The sequence below is a fragment of the Callithrix jacchus genome, chromosome 3 (genome assembly GCF_049354715.1).
Source record: "Callithrix jacchus isolate 240 chromosome 3, calJac240_pri, whole genome shotgun sequence".
Classification (NCBI taxonomy): domain Eukaryota; kingdom Metazoa; phylum Chordata; class Mammalia; order Primates; family Cebidae; genus Callithrix; species Callithrix jacchus.
Window position 1 is genome coordinate 143,229,435 of NC_133504.1, and position 25,920 is coordinate 143,255,354.

The window sequence follows — 25,920 nt, forward strand, 5'->3', positions numbered from 1 at the left end:
TCAACCCACCAAAGAACCACTTAGAATGAGTGGAACTCAATTATTACTTGCAAGTAAAGCTAGAATCTCCAAACTGTTCCAGGAATTAATAGAGAACTCTACGGTTATGAGCAAGTTGCCTCTATTAAATGGCATAATTTAGTTCCATTCATTCTAAGTGGTTCTTTGGTGGGTTGATCCAGTGATCAAACATGAATTATTCCATTATATGGGATAGATAGAGAACGCCATTTGATAGATTTGATTCAATGAATACTCATAAGTGAAAGTATCATGCTAGATTTCACTACTTTAAGCTCACGTGTTCTGGCCTACTTTGAGTAAATAAAGGAAGGTGATATCAAATTTGCCTCTACAAATATGTATCCTTAATAATATTGTCCATTCATACAAGAGGGTAGCTCAGATTAATGAGGAATTATACCATTTAAAAGTCCAGATTCAAGAGAGAAACTGTAGTTTCCCAAGTACAGTAGCTGAGTCTGAGGAGCTATCGGGAGATGGTATCTTAAGAGATTTAGTCAGCTGGCTGAAAGATGCTTCTTTTGGGTCAGAAAGGACTCAAGGCCTTTCTCTCCTCCTGTCTTTTTGCTCTTGCTACGATTATTCTGTATTAGAAAGATGATAAGCAAAGGGGGACACAGAAAACAAGATGGAGACAAAAGATTAGAAAGTGGAAATAGGGGAGATGTATATTTTAGTTTTTTCTGCAAAACACCTGGGTGGAGAATGATGAAGCCAAACAAAGTTGCTTGTCAGAATGACTTGTTAGCAAAACATGAGCTAGAGGATTATATGATCTGTATGGAAATGATCCCCCACTTGGTAGGTGCTTAACCAGTAGTAGCTGTTTCACCTTGACAATGAAAATGTTCTCCTTTAAGAGTGCAGCTCCAAGACTCCTCTGCCACACACTCTCATGGGTAGTTTCTTATTCATTCAATCCATATTTACTGGATGCTTTCTACCTGCCAAGCTCTGTGCAAATGCTGGAGCTTTTGCCAAATGTTTTTATGCTAAAAACAAGAAACAAAGGAGTGAAAAAGTAGGTTTTCTTTCATTAAATAGTGAACAGGGCTAATTTTCCTCTCTCCCTTCCTTCCTTCAGCAAGAGCTAAACACTGATAGGTGTGTTTTAGAAAACCCCAAACAAGTCTTAAAGCACTTCGGAATGCACACAGTGTTTACCATTTGCTATGTGAGCACCCAGCCTCCCATCAGCAAAGAAAACCTTTGCCCTCTCTGCATCCCTGTATCCCTGCATCCCAGTCGGCCCCTACCTCCTTGCACTTTAAGCGGAAGTCCTTGTTCATGCTCTCACTAAAGGTAGCTTCTACTTCTCTGGCCATCAGGTGACATTTTGTTGAATGTGAATGGGGTCGAACTGACAGAGGTCAGCCGGAGTGAGGCAGTGGGATTGTTGAAAAGAACATCCTCCTCGATAGTACTCAAAGCTTTGGAAGTCAAAGAGCGTGAGCCCCACGAGGACTGCGGCAGCCCAGCAGCCCTGGATTCTAACCACAACATGGCCCCACCCAGTGACTGGTCCCCATCCTGGGTCATGTGGCTGGAATTACCACGGTAAGTCCCAATGCAACATCCCTGTTAGGGGCGTGAGAGGAAACAGTTACATTTCTTAAACCACACTTTTACTTTCTAGGGCTGATTCATGGCACTAGCATCTTAATGAGACCCAATCTTGGTTGTGGGACTGTAAAATAAGTCTCTCTTCCTATTCGTAACAGAAAATGCATGTGGGCATTCTGGGGCAAGGATGAAAGCCTGGATGTGGAAACACTGTTAGGTGTTCAGGTTGAGGCGCTCACAGGGCTGCCATGTACGGCTAGAGTGTAGGTTGCTCATGCAGCAGGGAACTTCCTAGACAGGCAGAGGAGGCAGAGACCCAGCCTGTTTTTACACACCCTGGTGCTGAGCTGCGCCACCTAGGAGAACATTCACCTTTGCCTAATCTGCTGGGACCTTGCAGGGCAGGGAGGCTGACTGACTCCTGTGGCTTTACTATTTTTTTTTTTTTTTTTGATATAGAGTCTTGCTCTGTCACCCAGGCTAGAGTGCAGTGGCACGATCTGAGCTCACTGCAACCTCGGCCTCCTGGGTTCAAGCAGTTCTCCTGCCTCAGCCTCCCTGAGTAGCTAGGACTACAAGAGCATGTCACCATGCCCAGCTCATATTTGTATTTTTAGTAGAGATGGGGTTTTGCCATGTTGGCCTGGCTGGTCTCAAACTCCTGATTTCAAGCGATCTGCCTGCCTCGGCCTCCCAATGTGCTGGGATTACAGGTGTGAGCCACTGTGTCCGGCCAGTTTTACCTTTTGAGTGGCCTTGCCTGCGCATTAAACAATGCCATAGAACATTTTGCCTTTGCTAAGATGTTGAAGCACCTGTTGTTTGGGGACATTCCTTCGATCATCTCTCCTTAGTGCCTACCCCTGAGACGTTCTTGTGTAAAACTTCTGGAAGTACCTGGGTTGTCATTTTAGTGACATTTTAGAGCCTTACATGAAGTCATTACTTGTCTCAATTACTTCAGGGAAGAATTTGGGGTCAGCCCTACAAAATAGCTAGATACAGAAATATTCAAAGAACAGATAAGTTGATGTTTGCTCACCTGCATCAGAGCATAAACTATTGGCCATCAGATGATTATCTTGCTAATTCCAGTGTGTGACTTAATGCTAAATATCAGCATCACTGAAGAAGATATACTCGCATAGGACTAAATATGGAAAAATGAAAATGAGTTTTAGTACATTTAGTTTTGGTACCTTTTTCTTGAGGGTGGAGATGAGTCTCTGGGTCTTTTTAAATTGCAAATGAAATTTTCATGAAAAACAAAACTCCATCTCAAATACAAAGTGACCTATATTCCTTTTTGAGCTTTCACTAGTTGATAAATTATTTTCTAAATCAGTATATTTTCAAAAGTTCTTAAGCAGTTAAAATCTGAGCATTGAATCAGTTTAAAAATCTTTAGACATTTTGGAACTGAGCCTGAGTGAAAGTAGAGAGTGTTACTTCAAAGGTTTATTTTTTTAAATGTTTCTGAAACTAGGATCTATTAAAATCATTTTGTTTTTTGTGTCTGAAAGCTATTCTGTTATATAATCAAAGTTCCTCATTATTCATAGGTATAAGAGAGGACAATGCATGGTGTGTTTTGCTCCAAATACAACAAAGTGAATGGCTTTCTTTCCCTCTACCTTTTGTCATTTGCCCTGGGTCATGGCACTTCTCTGCTTTTGCCAGAAGTAGAGTCTGGGCTGGGTGTGGTGGCTCATGCCTGTAATCCCAGTACTTTGGGAGGCTTAGGGGGGCAGATCATGTAAGACCAGGAGTTCGAGACCAGCCTGGCCAACATGGCAAAACCCCATCTCTACTAAAAATACAAAAAATTAGCCAGGTGTGGTTGCATGTGCCGGTAATCCCAGCTACTCGGGAGGCTGAAGCATGAGAATGGCTTGAACCTGGGAGGCGGAGGTTGCAGGGAGCTGAGATCGTGCCACTGTACTCCAGCCTAGGCAACAGAGAGAGACTCTGTCTCAAAAAGAAAAAGTAGAGTCTGCACTTTGTCCATTTCCTCTAAATGGATAGTAGTAAGGAAGCTTGATATCCTGGCATAGACAACACTGAGTTTCAGAACCCTGGAGATTCCTAGTTTCCTTCATTCCATCCTCTCCCTGCAGTAATAGAATAAACATGGTAGAAAATTCAGAGTGCACCAAAGAGTGTAAAGAAAACAAAAAGTAAGCCTCCCTCCCGGCAGATCCATTCAATAGAGGTGATCACCATTATCAATTTCTTGTGTATTCTATGTCAGAGGTTGGCAAACTTTTTCTAAAAAGGGCCTGATAGTTTAGGATTTGAGGGCCACACGGTCTCTGTGACAACTACTCATTTCTACTGCTGTGGTGTGAGTGCAGCCACAGACAATATGTGAATGAATGGGGATGGTTGCGTTCCAGTAAAATTTGACATAAAACCAGGTGGTGGGCTGGGCTGCAATTTACTCACCCCTGGCCTGTGTTTGTATGTATACACACACATACAAACAGACGCACTGGTAGCATACACACTCCTATGTACCATGCATTTTATTTAAAAACAAACCTGATGTATCTCGATTATCATAATAGGCATTGCACCATCGTCGTGTCCACTGCCGACAGGGACTGGTTAAATAAGTTATGGTACATCTGTACAGCCATGAGCCAGATTGCCTGCATGTCAAATTATTGCACTTCATTCCTATAGGACTACAGAGGCATTGCATCACTGCTAAGTAGCACTGAATGGTGCGGAGAAGTGGGAGGCTCATGTCATGTCTTTCCCTCCATATGTGGCTTGGTCTTTTCACCTAACGTTCAAAATAACTGTTCTATTATTTTGTTGCTGCTTTTCAGGGACTCTAGATATTTGTTTCTTTTTCTTTTTGAGACAGAGTCCCGCTCTGTCGCCAGGCTGGAGTGCAGTGGTGCGATCTCGGCTCACTGCAACTGCTGCCTCCTGGGTTCAAGCAATTCTCCTGCCTAGCCTCTGGAGTAGCTGGGATTACAGACATGTGCCACCACACCCAGCTAATTTTTGTATTTTTACTTGAGATGGGGTTTCACCATGTTGGCCAGGATGATCTTGATCTCTTGACCTCATGATCCACCCACCTTGGCCTCTCAAAGTGCTAGGATTACAGGCGTGAGCCACCGTGCCCGGCCTGTTTCTTTGATATCTTTTATATTTCATATACTCGTGGATACTTTTCACCTCTTTTTTTTTTCTGTTTTGTTTTCTTGGCATTTAACTTTTATTTTAGTGTCAGGGTACATGTGCAGGTTTGTTATATAGGTAAACTCATGTCACACGGGTTTGTTGTACAGATGAGTTCATCACCCAGGTACTAAGCCTAGTACTCATCAGTTATTTCTTCTGATTCTCTCCCTCCTCACACCCTCCCCGCTCAAGTAGGCCCCATTGTGTGTTTCCCTCATTGTGTCCGTGTGTTCTCATCACTTAGCTCCCATTTAAGTGAGAACATGAGGTATTTAGTTTTCTGTTCCTGAGTTAGTTTGCTAAGGGTAATAGCCTCCAAATCCATCCATATTTTCACAAAAGATATGATCTTGTTCTTCATTGTGACTGCATAGTATTCCATGGTGTATATCCGCCACATTTCCTTTATCCAGTCTACCATTGATGGGCATTTAGGTTGATTCTGTGTCTTTGCTATTGTAAATAGTGTTGCATGTTTTCTTGGCTTATTTGCATCTGCCCTTCAGTGCTCACTGTGTTTTTAATATTATTTCTGTTTGCTTGTAACCACATTCATTGCTGTGGTGGTATTTTTCTCTTCCCCTTTTACATTGTTCCACAGCTCATTTCTTGTGTTGTCTCACCATATCTTCCTTGAAGTCTTATCTCTGCATCCATAGAGCAGTTGCTTCAGAACTATTTTAAATTCATAGTAGTATGGTTGGATATACATTTTATTTTCTATAGTAGCATGTCGTTTCTGTGCAGCCTTTTTCTGGTGAGTGGTTTTGTCCATTCCTGTTTTTCCTGTTCCTTCCTCTCTCCTCCTGTCTTTTGTAGTGCATCTCTGCTTTTTTTTAAAAATAATCTTTGAGTGAGGTAAATTTTTCTGAGATGCTATCTGCTGGAGGTTCATAACATGGGGAAAGAACCAGGGCCATATTCCAGATAGTAGACATTTCTCCTCATGGTACCAGCTCATGAGTGTGTTTATTTCTCCCCAGCTGACTAAGACCAGTATGGCAGAGCCTTTCACATGCGTAGACTCTCTTCCTCCAGTTTCCCACACTGGCCAACTGCATCCCATACCTGTGCATCATATCTTGGGTTCTCATTGGCTTCGCCATCCCTCTCTTTTCTGCCAATCTTGGCCCAGGGAAGCCTGCTAGCAGCCAGCAGCCCTCCTGTGTCTGGTGTTCCCATGTAGAATGGGTGTTTTGCCCATCAGAATGGCCATTTGCTAAGACCTCAAGGCTCTACTGGCTTGGTCTGTCCTCTCCAGCTGTGGGTGTCTTCTCTTCCATCTTTCCTCTTTTACTGCCTTTGGCACCTCTCTCGTATGTGGTAACTGTTTGTTTTGTTTAAGATGGAATTTGCATTTCTGTTTCCAAGTCTCCAAGTTGCTTTTGTGGTGTTGTTTAAAAGAAGAGGAAACCCAAGCTTCACTCTGCCATTTTGCAACTAGAAGTGTGTCCTCCTGGCGTTTCTCAGAAACATCAGTAGTCAGTCATGCCCCTAGATGGCATCAGATAGTCCCAGGCTATGAGCCCCCTTCAGTTTTCATGAGAGGGGGCATCTGCTTCCATCTCTAATCACAACTGCTCAGAGCCTCAAGGAACCAGTTTCTCCCTGACTGATACAATACCACTGGCTTAAATGTCTCTGGCCATTTAGCATGCATATCATTCATCCTAAGAATTTCAGGCCATTTGTCATATCTCAGCAAAAGTCATGTTACTTGAATTAATAGAGTTAAGCTGTAAATGGATATTTTTGAATCCATAGAAATTTCCCTTCAAGTTACAAATCTACTTGGCCAAACATTTTTTTCCTTTCACTTAACAAATTTTGAGGAAACTATTTGCCATAATTTATGATCCATCCATTAGCTAAGGTGCACTACAAGGAAGAAAAATGATATTTCATGTCAGCAGGTCTAGAAACAGGAAATCCATTGTAATTATGTCCTTACGTGCAATACAACACAGAATATATGTGAAGGGAGTAGCATTGGTAAGCTGTGCTTGTTCTGAACTAATGGAGGAGACAGTAAAAGTAGTCTATAAAAGACAATGCAAATGTGCATTACTGGCAGTGCATCGTGTGCCAAGGGTGACTCCTGGGTAACAGCTCCAGACATTGCCCCTCAGCTCTACAAATTGTCATCTGCCATTCAGTTGAGGTGATTCAGGAAACACTGAAGGCTTTCTGCTTCATTGTTGGCTCTCAGGGCTCACATTCCACATCTGGAAGTCTTTTCAAACATGCTCTCATCTGGACTAGTATGATAGTAATACACATTGACTCGTTTCTCCTCTTGCCTAAGAATTTAACCTTTTACTCTCCTGAAACTCTTAAAATGTCTTAATGAACATGGTTTATATTGAATAGCAAGGAAGCAGATCTCATGTCTTCTCCTTTGAAAGTCAAAAAACTTTCACATTTTAATTATAAGACAGGGACACTATCAGGTACATTCACATTATGCAGTAATAGCAAAAGAGGCAGCTGTAGCTAATACTTATAAAGCCCTTTCTGTGTGCCTGGCATTTTGTAAGAGCTTTATGTGTTCTTGGCATATTGCACTCATTTAAAAACTCATGTCGACTCTGTGTTTTGGTACTAATGGTATCCTCACATTAAAGGTAGGAAACTAAATCCCAGAATGGCTCACTTGTCCAAGGTTAGATGGCCAGTTAATAGGCAGAGCTGGAATTTGAAACAGGCTGTCTGGTCTCAGAGTCTATGATTTTTGCAGTGTACGTTTGGTAAGCACCCTCAAGAGGATGCTAAACCTACACTTGGCTTTAATAATGTGAGCTATACAATTTGTTTTCTCTCGACCATAAAGCAAGTTTAGAAGAGTCCAAATGAAGCAGACTTTTGTTATTCACTGGGTTTTTCATGTAGCCACCATCATAGGATGTCCAGCTTCTTTCATTGCCTTCAATTCTTAGGCCTCAAATTTCTTGTAATTTTCCCCCATTATTTTTCCTATATGACGATTGCTGATAAGTCACAGTCAATCAGAAATGAAATTAGTTACTCATGGCCAAATCATTTCAAAAGCAACATTATTTTTTTTAAGTATTCCTTTCTTTTATACCTACCTCAAACCTACCTACATTTAATGTCAGATATGTTGTAGAGATGAGTTCATCACCCAGGTACTGAGCCTAGTACTCATTAGTTATTTTTTCTGATCCTCTTCCTCCTCCAACCCTCCATCCTCCAGTAGGCCCTGGTGTCTGTTGTTCCCTTCATTGTGTCCATGTGTTCTCATCATTTAGCACGAGGTATTTTTGTTTTCTGTTCCTGAGTTAGTTTGCTAAGGATAATGGCCTCCAAATCCATCCATATTCCCACAAAAGACATTATCTTGTTCTTCTTTATGACTGCATAGTATTCCATGGTGTATATGTACCACATTTCTGTTATCAATGTCTTTGCTATTGTAAATAGTGTTGCATGTTTTCTTGGCTTATTTGCATCTGCCCTTCAGTGCTCACTGTGTTTTTAGTATTATTTCTGTTTGCTTGTAACCACATTCATTGCTGTGGTGGTATTTTTCTCTTCCCCTTTTACATTGTTCCACAGCTCATTTCTTGTGTTGTCTCACCATATCTTCCTTGAAGTCTTATCTCTGCATCCATAGAGCAGTTGCTTCAGAACTATTTTAAATTCATAGTAATATGTATGGTTGGATATACATTTTATTTTATAGTAGCACTTCGTTTCTATGCAGACTTTTTCTGGTGAGTGGTTTTGTCCATTCCTGTTTTTCCTGTTCCTTCCTCTCTCCTCCTGTCTTTTGTAGTGCATCTCTGCTTTTTTTTTTTTTTTTTTGAAACTTTGAGTGAGGTAAAATTTTCTGAGAAGCTATCTGCTGGAGGTTCATAACATGGGGAAAGAACCAGAGCCATATTCCAGATAGTAGACATTTCTCCTTATGGCACTGGGTCATGAGTGTTTATTTCTCCCCAGCTGACTAAGACCAGCCTGGCAGATCCTTTCACAATGCATTGTCTCTCTTCCTCCACTCTCCCACACTGGCATTATATGTTTGCTATAATAATGAGTGGAACCTCCAAAAGAAAAGAATATCTGGTGTTTCTGAAGGCCTTTAAATGACTGCTTAATGGGTGATTGCTGAACGAAGTAATGTGGAGAGGTGTGGGCAATGGAATTGCAAATGCCTCTTACAAAGAAGTTCAACACCAAAATAATTTTTTGGAAGAGTATTTAAAGAGTCACCAGAAGTAGATGCCAATATACCATGTACAAACTATATGCTTTATGGACTTCCTATAATAGAGTAGCATTTTGAGTTAGATTAAAGATGTATATACACATTCCCAAGGCATTTAGTAAAAACTATAATTTGCTTGGAAACACTGGGTGAATCTGTGGCAAAAAGGATACTATGTTTCATGACTGATGATATGAAAACCAACTTCAAAAAAAGTCAGCAACATATTTTTCATTTTAACTTGAATACACAGGCAAATCTTTTTATAGTATATGTACGATTTAAACATGTGATATCAGAATTTTTAAAAAGTTATTTGGCAATAAACACAACTAGCTCTGAATCATACAAAACTAAGGAAGTTTTACATTGTCAGTGAATTGGAAGTTTAAATTTTAGATAGGAATATGTTTTGCTGGTGCAGTTGCATTGATTGTACAACTTTCTGGAGTACCGGCTCCCCAAATTAAAGAACCTGCCAGAGAATGAATGTAAATACAGTGCCTCCTTCAGAAGATTTTGCTGTGATGTCAGCTAAATAATGTGTTTAGTGACATAGTGAAAATTGTGGCTACATAAAGGCTAGTGCATTAAATTCTAATTTATTCTCTTCATTATGTAATAATAAGGACGCTAATTATAACAAACTATTATTGCATGCTAACAGGCTTATAAAGAAAAATTCTGTCAAAAATGTTTGAACCAAAGATCAAACCCTTATTTTTTCTGCAAGATAGGAAGCCAGTTTGGTCCCAACTTTTTAAAGATGTGAAATGGATACCCAAACTTGCTTATTTGCCAGATTATCTTCAATATTTTTACTGAGGTTAATATTTCCTGCAAGGAAAAAAAATGCAAGATTTTTTCAATGGCCAATAACACCAAAGGGCAAAATGAAAGACGCCTGGAAGAATAGCTTCCATAAATTGTTCTGATGTAACTTGATAACAATTATCAATAAAGTAGGTGATAAATTTGATATTGCACAGCTGCAAAAAGTTATCAGACATCTTACAGATTTTATAGAATGTTGATTTTCAGAACAGAAAACCAACACAGAAGAAATTCATGAATTCAGAATTGATGTCATTGAGAGATCATTTAAATGTGACTATAGCTTTATAGCATAAATTATTGTAATTGGCTATCATTGAGGAATAATTAAAGACAAAATTTGAAGTTAAATCATTACTTACCTGAGCTTACTAAAATTGCTTTAAAATCTTCTGTTCTGAACATATCTACGTGAGACTGGGTTTTCTGCTGATAATGTAGAAGAAAATGGTTTAGATATCCTTTATCCTTGTAGCAAGCAACCTCACTTATATTAAACATTGCTATACCTGTTTGTTCAAAGTATGCATATAGACATTAAAACCAGGACTAAGCATTTCTTTCATAACTTTAGAAAAATTGAGGAACACAGAGCTGTAACAGCAATTGTCCATATTAATCTCCCATAAACATCTTAAATGAACAACACATAGTTTTTATAATTTTTTCCTTGTATGTTGATTATATTAAAACATTTAATGTTTGTTAGGTACAATTAAAAATTGGGGTTAAAGATTTCATTTTTCTAGAAATTCATTTTTTATTTTATTTAATGAAAGTATTAGTCTACAATAAACTTAAGAAAAATAAATAAAAGGTGGTCCCTTCACCACAGACTGAGAGGCACCTGATCCAGAAAAGAGAGTAAATGCTAGGTTAATCATAGCAGGAGGCTCTGCATTCCTCACTGGAATCCATTAAATTAGTGGTCAGTTACAAAAAAACTGGGGCCAAGAAGTTAAACCTTTCTGAACACAGGGCTAGCAAAATAATAAGGCATTTTGTGAAAGGATTGTTTCTATAGATTCAATTTCCAATTTTCTGCTCTCACAAAGAGCTCAAAACATCCTACATCCACTGTCTTTCCAACCTCTGCTATTCTAACACCACTTAGCAATGAAAAATTGAATAGAACTTAAATCAGAAAGAAATAGGTTCCCACAACTGGCTTTGGTTGATGTACTCGGTTTATTTTCTAAACAGTGTTTTTCTTAGGGAAGAGCCTCTGCCTTAGTATTCTTGCTAGTCTGTAGACTTTGTTCAAGGTCAGGCAGTATTCTCAAATATGTATTGACTCAATTAGTAATAAAGGAAATATATAAAAATTAGAAAAACCTTAGCTTCTTGAGAGCTCAAGACTTCACCATACTCATTAATTAATTTCAGTGGAAATCAAATGAGTCACCATACTCATTAACTCATTTCGTTAAATTTGTTCTTGAAGTTAATTTTCTCATTGGGAAAAATTACCAAACTCCTTGCTATTCCTCACACTATGCCAAATCTTTGATAGGCCTAAATTTACAGACTGAGTTCAGAATAAGAAGCCCACATTTACATTCAGAGTTTAAAGCCACCTAATATCTGAGGTCACTGACCAAAAACAGCTGCCACATTTCCCAGTGGTGAGTGAAATAACCCAACTTAAGAAAAACATGCCCACAAAGTCAGACCCAACTAACCAAAGTCTGACTTTGAAACGGGTTAACATGTTCGCACTGCTGCAATAAAGTTAACTACTCAACACCACTAAAGGAAAATACTTAACTTTTTAATGAAATAAAACTAGTAACCCTGATATCTACTTGAATGAATGCTTCAGGAGGACAGAGCATTTTGTGTTTTGTTTAAACATCTGCAGAAAGATGATCAAAGTAGTTATGTTCTTTCCAGTATCTAGAGGCTAGGAAAATAGACACACTGACTTATTGGGTTCAAAGCTTTGAAGTAGAACACAAAGTTTTAGATGGTTATGTTTACAGCTTCTCTATATGAAATTAAATATTCAGTAAGAGTGTAAGGTCTGAGGAGATATGTAATGGAAAAAAACACAATGGTCAAAAGAAGGAGAAACAGTTTCAAATACTGTTCTATGATGTATATATTTTATACTCATTTATATATTTTAAAGAATCAAAACTGGGAAATGTTAAAACTGATATTTGATCATGACCTTGGATAACAATTATCTAATTCTTACCTTTCTCCAAAAAATTGGGCATATTTCTTCCCAGGTGGGAATATAATGCTTTGGTATTTACAGAATAGCCAGTTACCTGCTTTGTACATGAGTCAGTGAACCATTATATAAAATGTGTATCTGACACACCGCAGCTCCCAAAGAATGAATTTACCACTGACATCAAGGATTACTGTCAGCAGACATTTTACAAAATATGATATTTAATGAAATTCATACTTTTAAGCAATCATTTCAGTAAAGAAATTGACTGTTATAGATGATGTATGACAATAGATTCAGAACTGGTTAGAGTTGAACTTGAGCATTACATTTTCAAGCTATTTGCCAAACAAACCCTAAAGCTCATTTTATTTCAAGTGAAAACATCATGAAAAAAGTCACATTACATTGGCTAACAAGGTCAGTGACATATGTAATGATCAACTTTATCACTTAACATTTCACAAGACTTTTTATTGGTTTTTAAAAAGCAGTTAATATTTTAAGATACAGTATATAAACAAAATAGCCATATCTTGATTTTTTCCAACATGAAAATGCTAATTTCCTTTCAAACCAGTTCCTGGACTACAACTACAACGACACAAGGTCATCTTGGAGTAAAATTCAGCTCGTGACACACACTTCTGTGGCGACTGTAACAGTTAACACTTGTCCTGTACCTAGGTGAACACTGATCCATTGGAGGCCACTGAATAAAAACGTCTTCAATCTCATTTGCTATTTTATTGAGTATTCTACTAATTTACAGAAGAGCTGAGCCTTTCCTTCTCCTATTCCTTTTATAACTTCTGATCCAGTTTACTGCGTTTTTCCTCCTATATGTTCTCATAATCTTTAAATGTATCTGTTTCCATTCACTTTATGCCTAAATGCTTCCCTATGATTTATCAAATGTGTAGAAATGGGTGTAAACTGGTGTTTTTCAAAGGCCAAAGTATACAAATTCATTTATTAAGATTAGGTCTAAATTGCTTTCATCGAGATTATTCAAAGGATTTTTGCCTTCATTAAAAATTATTTCAAAAATATGACATCCATGTTTGTTCATCAATAAGGGTTTAGGCCTATCCAACTTTTTGCTAATACAAATTCGAGCAATGTCTTCTTTTAAGCTAAAAATGGTTATCTTTCCCAATAAATGTGTAACAATACAATAGGGGTGTCACTTTTTTAAGGATGTTAAAAATTATGGAAAACAGAGGTTCAATTACAAAAAGCCAGTTAGCACAAGTCACCAAGTTATGATACAATTTTGACTGGGACCTATGCAGTGCTACTTGGCCTTTAAAATACCAACAAAAGGAATGGGGGATGAATCACAGAAAGTATTCCCTTAACTGTGAAACTTCAATGTGGATGTACACTGATTACATTCTATTTCAGGTACTTGTATAACTGTAAAGATATTATATTACGAAGAAACACAGCTGGAAGTCTGGGCTTCTGCATTGTAGGAGGTTATGAAGAATACAATGGAAACAAACCTTTTTTCATCAAATCCATTGTTGAAGGAACACCAGCATACCATGATGGAAGAATTAGGTAATAATGACTAACAAAAAAAAAAAAAAACTTAAATGTTGTTTCATAAATGCGAAAGTTTGGCCTATTTGAGATAAGGCATGTATTTATTATACTTTGTGGGGATTTAAACTATTTATATAGCATTCAACTTCTGAGAAATCCAAAATAATTATACATGTTCTTGGCACCATATTACAACTTCCCATACATTCTCCTCTAACATAGGCTGAATGGATATTGAGATTGAAGAATGTAAATAAGAGGCAAGAAATATCTAAATTAGAAGTTCATATAATTAAAATGGTCAGATGTAGGAAAAGCTAGGACCACTAAAATAAACTTTGATTAGCTTCAGCAATGAATTAAAATATTAATCATCTCTTTGTTTTTCTAGATGTGGTGATATTCTTCTTGCTGTCAATGGCAGAAGTACATCAGGAATGACACATGCGTGCTTGGCAAGAATGCTGAAAGAACTTAAAGGAAGAGTTACTCTAACTATTGTTTCTTGGCCTGGCACTTTTTTATAGAATCAATGATGGGTCAGAGAAAAACAGAAAAATCACAAGCTAAGTTGAAACACTGTATTTATCTTGTCAGTTTTTATATTTAATGAACACATTGTACAAATTTCAGGAAAAGTATGATCTAATGAAAGCCAGTTACACCTGAGAAAATTAGATTCCAAAAAAAAAAAAAAACTACTAGTTTTTCTTTTTTCAGTGTGGAAGATTTCTCATTACTCCACAACTCTGTTTATATTTTTTATTCAATAAAAAGCCCTAAAACAGCTAAAATGATTTGTATAACCCACTGAATTCAAACTGATTTAAATTTAAAATTTGGTATAGGCTGAAGTCTGCCAAGGGTACATTATGGGCATTTTTAATTTAAAGCCAAAAGATTTTTTTAAATGCATTGCTGAGAAACGTTGTTTTCATCAAACAAGAAATAAATATTTTTCAAAAATTATACTTGTCTTTTAGTATGTGATACTAATTAAGGTTACCTATAGTACCATTTAAAAGATCCTAGTAATTTATTCTTTCAAATATCATGTTGTTACCATCACTGACAAATATCTCCTAGGGTTATCCCTAAAAATGCTCAGAGAATTAGAAACTTGTTTTCTTAGTTTTAATACGAAATGGCTAAAGCTCTTATTTTTTTCCACAATAGTTAGTAACTGCATAAAAACTTGTGCTCCTCTACCAATGGGCTTTGGAAAACGCATCACAAAGGCCAAACCAGCTTGACCCTGGCTTTTATAGATGGTCATGAGGCGATTCAAATAATTTGTGTGTGTCACAATAAAGAGTGTTTGTACATGTGCCTCCTAGAAACTACGCTAAGGGCAATTTATTTCATAGAGGCCACCCAAATGCCTTATAGGTTTTATTAATCTGGATATGAAAGTGTACCCCATTTAGCTTCACCAGGAACCCAAATTTAGAACATTGAAAAGCTGTCATCAAAAAGTTGTGATATCGAAAATGTGTAAGTAAGTAAAATTCTCTTAAGATACTAAGCAAGAGTGTCACAGCAGTAATGATAAAGACTAGTTTTAATCTCAAGCCTTAGAGGGACCCTTTGTTGCCTCTTGTACAGCCTCTTACAAGACTGGTATTTGGTTAACAACAACAAAAACTGGTTAAGGTGGAACCTTGACCTTTTATCAGATATTGTATAGGTACAAAGCTAACACAGGCTCTTTGGATTCCCTGTTAAGTGACTCATTCACATTCCTTTCTTGGATATAAAGTCATTGCTGTCTTTTTATTTTTTAAATATTACAAGACAAAGATTTTTAACTTAACATGAAAAATTCACTCTTTTATTTTGGAAAAAAAGGTTAACTTTTCATACTAACAGAACAAGATTTAACGTAAATTTCTTAAACATTATCCAGAAAAATAACAAGATTTATAGTATCTACTTCTGGTACGAATAGACACAAAAGGCCAAAACCACGCCTATTCTGCAGGTGTAGCTTCGGTGCTCTCCTGTTCAGGGGCAGGCTCACTGCCAGCTTCTTTTCCTTCTTTGCTTCTTTTAGATTTTTTGTGTTTGTGTCTCCTGTGACTATCTCCTTCTTCACTTTCATGGCGACGTCTACTATTACTGAAAAAAAACAAAACGTGTTCTGTTTAAATGCACAATCGGTGACAAAACCACTCTAAGGAAATTCTGAAAACAACACTGAGTTTAAAATAATGCATTTTCTCATAAATGCAGTGTGGGGAATAATCAGTTTTTATGTGACTTTTATGTAGTGATTATATTATAGGGTCATCTTCACTGATATCTCAGATTCCCAGTGTCTATACAGCTTATTCTAAATGCATATTATAATTTACAGTAACAGAAACAAGCACTACTGGGAATACTGTATAGGGTTGATTTCTGGCAAACAATAGTTATTTTAATGCTTTTAAAAAAATGTGCAACAAAGCCCTGAATTTTTCTTTAATGAAACCAAGCACTGCTTTGATTCATAACTTATTAAAGATTGGTTCATAGGCCAAAATTTCCCCTCTTCCAATGTGATAATGTAGTAAGTCAAAATCTCTCACATACTACTGGTTCACTATTTATTAAAGAGCAAACCTTCGAGAAGACTTATGTCTGGTTTCCTCTTTCTCCCGGTGTCGTCTTTCTCTATGTCGTTCTTCTTTCTCTCGACTTGCTCTGTGACGCTCATAACCTCTTTCTGCATACTCCCTGTATCTGTAGCGTTCTTCATCACTGAAACAGAAATAGAAATGTTTTCTTGACAACTGGACCATTAATTCTGAATGGATTCAAACTGTAAAAGAAAATATGATCTGAAGTCCAAACCAAAAATCCCTACATTAGCATCTTTTACAACATTGGTGAGGAATAAATATTTGTTGAATTGAGAGGAAAACAATGCTTGTTCTCAAAATAGCACTAGAGCTAAGAATATAAATATATAATAATTACCCATGTTAAATGGCCAATTTCATTCTGTGCTTTCATTGCTGTTAAAAAGATTTAACAATGCTTTTGTTTTTTCGTTTCTTGAAAATGAGATCTGCAACTGATTTAAATTATCAGCTTTTAAAATTTTTGCTCCTTTTAGATTATCTGTATATCTCAGATTTCTAACCAACATTCTTAGAGTCTTGGACACACATAAAACATTATAAAAATATACAACTCCCAATGACTACAAAGCAGAAAGCAAACGAAGTTTTTAAACTTTAGGTTTATCATTAAAAAATATTCAAATAGAGAAGAGACATCAAAGCAACTTCTACAGTATCCATACAAAATGCAGACTGGACGTACCTGCATTCTGACACCCTAATTACGTGTGTACGTGTGTGCGCGCGCATGTGCATGCACCACATGGCTAATAACTTCAACTGCGTAAGCTGCATCTCCATTTTCTGATTTTAGATTGAATTACACAGACTGGTAAAACTGAGACTAATGGCTAGTGTTAGAGGGTGGTCTTTCCTTTCCCTAGACCGGTTTTCCTTTCATGTCACTTAACTGACATTCTCTTTCCATCTTTTTCCTTATCCTTCAAGTCTCTTATTTCTTCTCTTCTCTTTGTCTAGCATAGAAATCAACACCTTGTACAACCTAACAGTAAATTCACTTAGAATAAAATCTTTCAGAAGAGTATGCTGAAGAGCTTTGATTTCTAGAAATGTTTAATATGAATTATTAAACTAGTAATTTGTATGAAACATCAAGATGGTAAGGAATCTCAGGGTTTAACATAGGTGACAATTATAAGCCATGTTTTAAAAGACATGTCAGCCTGTGTTTTAGCAAAAGTAATGATTCAGTAATGCTATGCTTAATGCCCAATGGTACTGCTAACCAAGTTATTATATGTGGTATATTAAAATTTTAGAATCTTATTTAAAAAACAGAATGTATTAATATATCCATTTGCACATATGTGTATATGTATTTCCACTATTTTTCCTCACCATAAATATTAACTTTGTACTTGGAGTGTGGAAGCATGTTGCCTGAAAGGTAATAGCCATGCCAGTCAGTAGAGAGCAGCAGAAAAGAGTATAAGCAGAGTACACACAGAATCACATCCTGATCTCGTCACTTACTGAGTGACCCAGGCTATTATTTATCCTCTCTAAACCTCAGTTTTCTCATCTGTAAAATTGCCAACAGTCTTTTTAAAGGTTTCTGTAGAACTGACATTTATAAAGTGCTTGGTATGAGAGCAGACACTCAATAAATGGTAGTCTTTGGTGAATTTAGTGCTTAATTTTTTCAGAAGCAGAACTTTTTATTACCATGTCTTGAAGTAGAATAAACTAGCTTCATAGGAAATATAGTTAACTCCTCTCCAAAAGTGAGGCTTTTCAATGACTCCAACTAGATTTACATAGAAATAATTAAAGTCAATTATCTCATAATGCATCATTTATAACCCTCTCTTTTTCCACTTACCCTAAAACCAACCTCTGTTGGCTTTGGAGCCTTTAGATTCTGAAAGCAGCCCTGTGATGGGAACCTTATAACAGATGGTAGAAGATTGAGTCCTACACACAAAATATAAAGACCTTCCTCCTTCCATCCCCTTTTCTGATAAGTGGCTGAACCACAAAGGTTTTTCTGGACCTGGAAATCATTAAAGCTCATTTCAAACATCCTAAAATGACCAGCCTTCTTTCTGGCCCATAATTAAGCTGCCTAAAAAACAGATGTTGAAACTGGTCTATAATTTTCAAAACAATGGCCCTATAATTTGTAAAGCAACATATACTACATGTCATACTGCTAAAATATCAGCCTTCGGAAACCTTTACTTATACTACACTTGAATTTTCCCAGGTATAAGTTTTTCCTTGGATAATTCAGAGCAACCCAAAATTCCTCTACTTTTTGCCTCTCTGGCCTTAAACATTTTAGTCAAATTTAGGTAAACATTGACTGCTAATGCCCTACAGCTCAGCAACCTGAATGTCATTAACAGTTTTAAGTTTCAATAAGAACTCAGTAATATCTGTGATATATTTAAAGTAGAATTAGAGGATTTAGCCAAATCTTCTACAATGTATTATTTATGCAAAAATTTATGAGCTCTGGCAATTTATCTTACTCTTATTTCCTGTCAAGTTTTGCATTAAGCTCCTTACCTATAAACATGTACATTCTAGAGATATCAATGCTATCTCAAATATACTCATTTCTACAATAGAAACAATTTGACTCTCTGGAAAGTAATGCCCTTAAACTTGAAAAATCATGTACTTAAATAAGCTAAAGTCAACAGCACATTTCCCACCAAGCAAACACGAACAATATACTCATGCACACACACTTATCATAGTGTTTACTTATTTGGTTAATAAAATTTTATTAAGTACCTACAATGTGTAAGTCATATTAGTAGGAGCCAAAGGAAAGAAAAAAGATTAATAAATCCTTATAAGTTCCTTCTTATGCATTTTTTTAATGTAACGTTTTAAGCTACCAACCAAACCTAGTCAGCTTGAAAATATGAGGGCTCTTCATAAGTTCATGGAAATGCATCTTATGAAAAAATTATGCGTGATTTCCTTTTTTTGCAACAAAATAAACTCAGTAATTTGTTACAGTATCTCTGAAAAGGACCTAGTTTGAGGCACTAAGGTAACGGTTTGGAGTTCCATGAGCCACATCCATATAAGTCAGCAAACTTAATAAATGTACATGTTCTTGACTGATCCACTTTTTAGTTCCTCCCTTTCACTATCCTTAGGTCTCCCTACTCCCTGAGAAACAACAATGTTGAAATGAGGTCAATTAATAAACCTACAATGGCCTCTGTGTGTTCAAGTGAAAGGAAGAGTGGCACATCTCTCATTTTAAATCAACAGCTAAAAATGAGTAAGCTAAGCATGATGAAGCTTGGAGAGGAAGGCATGTCAAAAGTAATGATAGGCTAAAGTCTAGGCCTCAAACACCAAACAGCCAAGTTGTCAAGCCAAAGAAAAAGCTGAAGAAAATTAAAAGTGCTACTTCGGTGAACACATGAATGGTCAAGAAAGTGAAAAGTCTTATTGCTGATATGGAGAAAGTTTAAGTGTCTGGATAGAAGAACAAACCAGCCACACAGCATTCCCTTAAACCAAAGCCTAATCCAGAGCAAGGCCCAAATCTCTTCAATTATATGAAGGCAGAGAGAGGTGACGGAGCTGCAGAAACAAATGGAAGGTAGCAGAGGTTGGTTGGTTTATAAGGATTAAGGACAGATGCTGTCTATGAAACATAAAGGTACAAGGTGAAGCAGGAAGTTCTGATATAGAAGCTACAAGTTATCCAGAAGATCTAACTAAAATCACTGATAAGTGGCTCCACTAAACAACACATTTTCAGTGTAGATTAAATAGCCTTATACTGGAAGAAGATGCCATCGTGACTTTCATGGCTGGAGAGGAGAAGTCAATGCCTGGCTTTGAAGTTTCAAGGGACAGGCTGACTCTTGTTTCCCAGCGCATTGTTCCTTAATGTAGCTGGTGTTTGTAAGTTGAAGTTGGTACTAATTTGCCATTCTGAAACTCCCAGAGTCCTTAGTCCTTAGGCTAAATGGACTCTGCCTGTCTCTATCAATGGAAAACCAAAGCCTAAATGGCAGCACATCTGTTTACAGGATGGTTTACTGCATATTTTAAGTATTCTGAACAAACTGTTTTTTCCTAACAATAGTAATACTCAAGGGAGATGGAGGAAAGCTCCTCCGTCTCATTAAAGGATGTGGTTCTATTATATTATTTTCAAAATTTACAGTATATGTATATAGTCATGTGTCAGTTAATGACAGGGATGTGTTCTGAGAAATGCATTACGAGGTGACTTCATTGTTGTGCAAACACCAGAGTGTCATTATACAAACTTTGATAGTATAGCCTATTATACACTAGGTTATATGTTATAGCCTATTGCTCCTGGGCTTCAAATCTGTACAGCATATTATTGCACTGCATTCTGTAGAAAATTGTAACACAAAATGTTTACATTGTTTATCTAAACATATCTAAAGAAAAGATACAATAAAAATAGTATTGTAATCTTATGAAACTAATGTACATGTGGTTTGCATTGACAGAATATAAAAATTGAATATAAAAATAGCTAAAATCAGGATAAAAATTTTTAAAACACTTATAAGACAAATGTCTTTAAACATTTAAACTTATATAATAAGTGTGCTACAGGAAAGACTGATAGGAAAACCCATTTTAAAAGTTTTAAGATTATGAAACTTTTATATTAGAACTAAATTCTTTGGGGGAAGTGGTATAGAAGTAAAAATTTGAACACGAAAAGAAATGTAAAATTTCTAACTCTTAAAAGAGATACTATTTATGCATTTTCTTCAATGCTTAATGGTGTTTGGAAAATCACTATCATGTTTTTAATCCACTGGATAGATTAAAAGAGTTAGCCTCGGCAACATAGCAAGACCCTGTCGCTACAAAAAAATTTTAAAAATGAGCCATGCATGGTGATGCATGCCTGAAGTCTTAGCTTCTTGAGAGGCTAAGCCAGGAGGATCACTTAAGCCCAGGATTTTCTACATTAGAGAGCAATGCACTAGGAAACAAGAGAGTCAGCCTGTCCTTTGAAACTTTGAAGCCAGGCACTGACTTGTCTTCTCTAGCTATTAAAGTCTTAGATGGCATCTTCTTCCCATATAAGACTGCAGTGAACTATGATCATGCCACTGAATGCAATCCAGGCAGGCTAAGTGACAAAGCAAGATCCTGTCTCTAAAAACTGAATAATAATAAAAGTGGCGATAATTTTATTTTTAATATTAATATTAATATTGGAAATATCTATATGGTCAACACTGGAAATATCTATATGGTCAACTAAGCTTAAGATGAAAACCTTAGATGGCAAGATAAAAGCAAGTGAAGGTGTGGAAAATTCTTTTAAAAGATAGTGAACAAACAAATTTAAAGACTGCTGTTCAAGGTAATGGAAAGCCTCTAATCCCTAATCATTTTAAGATAGCCTGTCCTAAGTACGCCCTCAGCATCTCTTTTCCAAATGAATTGAAATTCACCTCCTGGTAACAAAAATAAAATTGAGAGTCGTTATAAAATAAATAGTATAAACTCTTGCACACCCAACAAACCTGTTGAAAACACTCGGTGTAGGACTGTGATCACGCTCCCTCTCTCTCTCTCTGGTGCGTTCTCGTTCTCTATCCCGATCACGGTCTCGCTCTCGGTCTCTGTCTCTTTCTCTATCTCGGTCTTTCTCTCTTCTGGCATAATAGTCCCACTGCTTGCTGGTGTCCACAAGACTAGGCCATGAAGGAGCAGAACCAGGAAGATGGGGAAAGGCAACTAAAGAAAAAATACAATTAAAAACAAGTATTATGGTACTTGAAAGAAACAAAGGAAATGCCCACCAAAAATGTGTCATTAGATTATAATACAAATTAATTTTATAAATAGAAAAGAGAAATATCACATGGTGAATGAATACCCACAGTATCAGGAGAAGATCCAGAAACAAATCTTAAAAGACCTAACATATACAGACCCTTCATTATGCAAGGTAAATACGAATCAGAATTAGGTTGACCACAAACTTCCCAACATAAAAAATGGAAACCAGAATACACTGGGACATCTTCAGTGTTGAGAAGAGAAATACACCAGGACAGTGTTGAGAGGAGGCCAGGCATGATGGCTCACGCCTGTAATCCCAACACTGGGAGGCCAAGGTGGGCAGACTAGCCTGGTCAACATGGTGAAACCCCGTCTCTACTAAAAATATAAAAATTAGCCAGATGTGGTGGTGCACACCTGTAATCTCAGCTATTTGGGAGGCTGCGGCAGGAGAGTTACTTGAACCTGGGAGGCAGAGGTTACAGTGAGCAGAGATTGTGTCACTGCACTCCAGCCTGGGTGACACAGCAAGACTCTGTCTCAGAAAAAAGGAAAAAAAAGTCTTGAGAAAAAAATATCAACCTAGAAAAGTGTACTCAGCATTTTATTTCAAGAATAAAACAGCCAGTGTAAACAAAAATAAGCAAAATTTACAACCAACAGACTTCACCAAAAGATCAGACATCCTTAAAGAAAAAGAAAAATTATCCTAGAAGATCTAAGTTAAAAAGAAGTAATGATTGAACAAATGGTAATCATATATACAAATCCAAACAAATAATATATGCTATTCAATAATATAATTTTTTTTAAACAATAAAACTATAATAAACCAAAATACAAGCAAATATAAGTTAGGAGAGAAAGATTAAGGTCTCTGTATTGATGGAGAAAGATGTTCAAATTATATGAAACTACATATTGTTAAGCATGAATAATAACTTTCAAGTGTAACCACAGGAAAAACAAAATGTATAGTTTCAAAACAATTTAGAGTAAAATAGAATTTTTAAAAAATCAGTGAGAAAGTCAATTCAAGAAGACTTGAGAAAGATATAGATGGAAAGTTAACTTCAAATAGCTAAATAATCTCAGTCATAAAAAGGGACTAATTCATCAGTTACAAAACAAAGGTGTTGATTTGTACTTTTTAAAAACCTAACTATAATCTGAATACAAACAACATAAAAACACACAGAAAGGTTGAAAGAAAAAAGATGAGGAAAAAAATCTATAACCCCTGATCAAAAATAAGTAGCTTCATTAATGACAGAACAGACTCATACAAAAAGCATTACCTAGGAAAGAAAGGATGATCACATAAAGATGGACCATGCAATTTACCAAGGAAACAGAACAAATTTAAACTTCCAGGTAGATAACATCATCGTAACTTTGAGAAAGTAAAAACTAATAGAAATACAGGTAGAAATAGAGAATCCCATCATGATCATGGGAGATTAACATACTTCTCTCAATTATTGGTAGATTAAGTGGACAAAAAAATCAGTACAAACATAGAAGTGGTTTGTTTTTGTTTTAAGAGACGAGGTCTTGCTGTCACCCAAGCTAGAGTACAGTGGTGTATTCATAGCTCACTGCAGCCTTGAACTCTCAGGCTCAGCCTCCCAAATAGCTAGGATTACAGGCACAAACCACCATGTAAATAAAGACTTGAGCTACATGTTCTTAGCATGGTTAATTTAATGGACATCACATAGGATACTGCCCATAACAAAGAATACTATTCTTCTCAAGCACAGATGAATACAACAGATAACCCCCATGCAATTCAAGTTAGAAGTCAAATTCAAAAGTTTTGAGAAAATAATCCCTAACCATTTCAAATTAAAAACACACTTCTGATAATTCATGGGACAAAAATATCATAAATTTAAATCATTAGGAACTAAACATAGACTAAAAATAAGACATATCAAAAGTTTAGGGATACAAATTGTTTCAGAAAGAAATTTAGTCTTCAAACACCACATTAGAAAAGAGTAAAAATTAATGTGCTAAGTCTCCAATAAAAGAACTCAGAAAAACAGAATAATCCAACAAAAGGGGAATAACAAAGAATGGAAATCAAGTACATAGAGAACTACCATATGACAGAAAAAAGCAGAAAGTTGGTTTTTGAAGACTAGACATGAAATTAAACATGACAATTTTATGAAAAAATTAAGAAAAAAGAGAACATATGAACAGTATCAGAAGCAAAAAGGGATCACAACTACAGACAACGCAGATTAAACAATAAAGAGAATATTGTGCACCTTATACTAACGCACTTAAAAACTTAGCTGAAATGGATTAACTCCTAAAAATAAAAATTCACCAAACAAAACTGACTCAAAAATGAAAAGAAGTCTTAAACAGTCTCACAACTATTAAACAAATTAAATCAGTAATTTAAAATCTTCCTACAAGGCCAGATGCCTTTTATGGTTGAGTGAAGGTACAAACCATTCCAATATCATACAAACTCCCAGCAGAGAGAGAGAGAGAGAGAGAGAGAGATTATTCCCTGACTTATCCCAAGTGGCTGGTATAATCTTGGTGCCAAAATCAGGTAAGGGAAGTATAAATAAAGAGAAATCCTAAGCCAATCTTATACATATAAACTTTGATGTCAAAATCCTAAATAAGAAACATATTATCAGTATTTATCTAGAAAAAAAAAGATTATCATGAGCAAGTTAGGTTTATTTTGGCAAATCAACAGTAGCTCAACATTAGAAGAATGTAGAAATGTAATTTGTCACATTAACAGATTAGAGAAGAAAAACAATTATGATCATTTCAGAATGCATTTCATACAACTCAGTATCTATTCACGGTTTATAAGCCTTTGGAAAATTAGGAGAGGAACAGAATTTCCTTAATCTGATGGTTCTATCAGAAACCTAACAGTAAATATCTAGAAGCATTTCCTTTATAAAGAAAAAAGGAATCATACAAGAATTCCACTTTGAGAACTTCCACATTATAATGTTGTTATAATTTAATTTGTTATAATATAATATTGTTATTTATACTCGAGGTTTGTGCCACAACAAATAAAACAATAAAAAGGGATGAACAAGGATCTCAAAAAAGGAACAAAACTGTCGTTATCTGCAAGCATATTTCCTAAATAGACAACAAATTATAGTGAGAGTTCAGCAAGGTAAATGGCTATAAAAAACAACCAACCAAACAACTATTTCTGAATACAAGAAATATAAACAGAACACATAGTTCATATATTTATACCACTTATAACAGCAACAAAAATATTAGGTACCTAAGGACTAAATCTAACCAAAGACATTCAAGAGGTATATGGAGATAACTATAGCAGTTTATTGAAAACAAAGAACACCTCTGTAAATGCAGAGAAAGTCCTTGGGCACTGATAAACTCAATGCTGTAAAGGTATGAATTCCACACAGACTGATCTAGAGCATCAATACAATTTTAATATGGTATAGTAAATAAAAGCAAGGGCTCTGAAGCCTGGCAACATAGGTTCAAATCCTGACTCTGCCACTTACTGTGTGATAAGTGGAAATTAATACTTCTATTTCCTCATCTATAAAATGGAGATAGTAACTATATACCTATTTTAAAACTCTCTCAGGATTACATAAATTGCTCCAAAGAGCACTATATAAATGTTATTAATCAAAATCTCAACAGTTTTTCATGGAACTTGCAAAGTTGAGTCTAAAATACATATGTAAAAGCAACAATTGATTTGGCTGTACAAGATAACATTTACTATAAAACTCATATTTAAAGATACTATGGAAGTTATTAGCACAGGGATAGTTAACCAACTGAATATCTAGAAAGCTCAAAGCCAGATTCATACACATATGAAAATGCAGTAGATGACAGAGATGACAACTGTAGCTTCCTCAGGAAAGACAGACTATTCAATAAATGATTTGAGAACTGTTAGA

The 25,920-nt window shown here is 36.2% G+C and overlaps 2 protein-coding genes across 52 annotated transcripts in view; one reads left to right on the forward strand and one right to left on the reverse strand.

Moving 5' to 3' along the window:
- Positions 1–16,195, forward strand: part of LNX1 (ligand of numb-protein X 1) — a 195,866-nt gene extending 179,671 nt beyond the window's left edge. For both annotated transcript variants that reach the window (XM_002745839.7, XM_002745840.7), the window contains 3 exons: positions 1,353–1,581; positions 13,437–13,595; positions 13,972–16,195. In XM_002745839.7, coding sequence (XP_002745885.1) covers positions 1,353–1,581; positions 13,437–13,595; positions 13,972–14,107 — 524 coding nt within the window. In that variant the 3' untranslated portion in view covers positions 14,108–16,195. The remainder of the gene's footprint in view (positions 1–1,352; positions 1,582–13,436; positions 13,596–13,971) is intronic.
- FIP1L1 (factor interacting with PAPOLA and CPSF1) overlaps positions 12,233–25,920 on the reverse strand; it is a 78,968-nt gene continuing 65,280 nt past the window's right edge. For 24 of the 50 annotated variants that reach the window (XM_035292363.3, XM_008993306.5, XM_008993305.5 and 21 more), the window contains 3 exons: positions 21,709–21,922; positions 16,185–16,322; positions 12,233–15,698 (listed from right to left, as the gene is read on the reverse strand). In XM_035292363.3, the coding sequence (XP_035148254.1) occupies positions 15,551–15,698; positions 16,185–16,322; positions 21,709–21,922 (500 nt within the window). In that variant the 3' untranslated portion in view covers positions 12,233–15,550. 50 annotated transcript variants of the gene reach the window in all.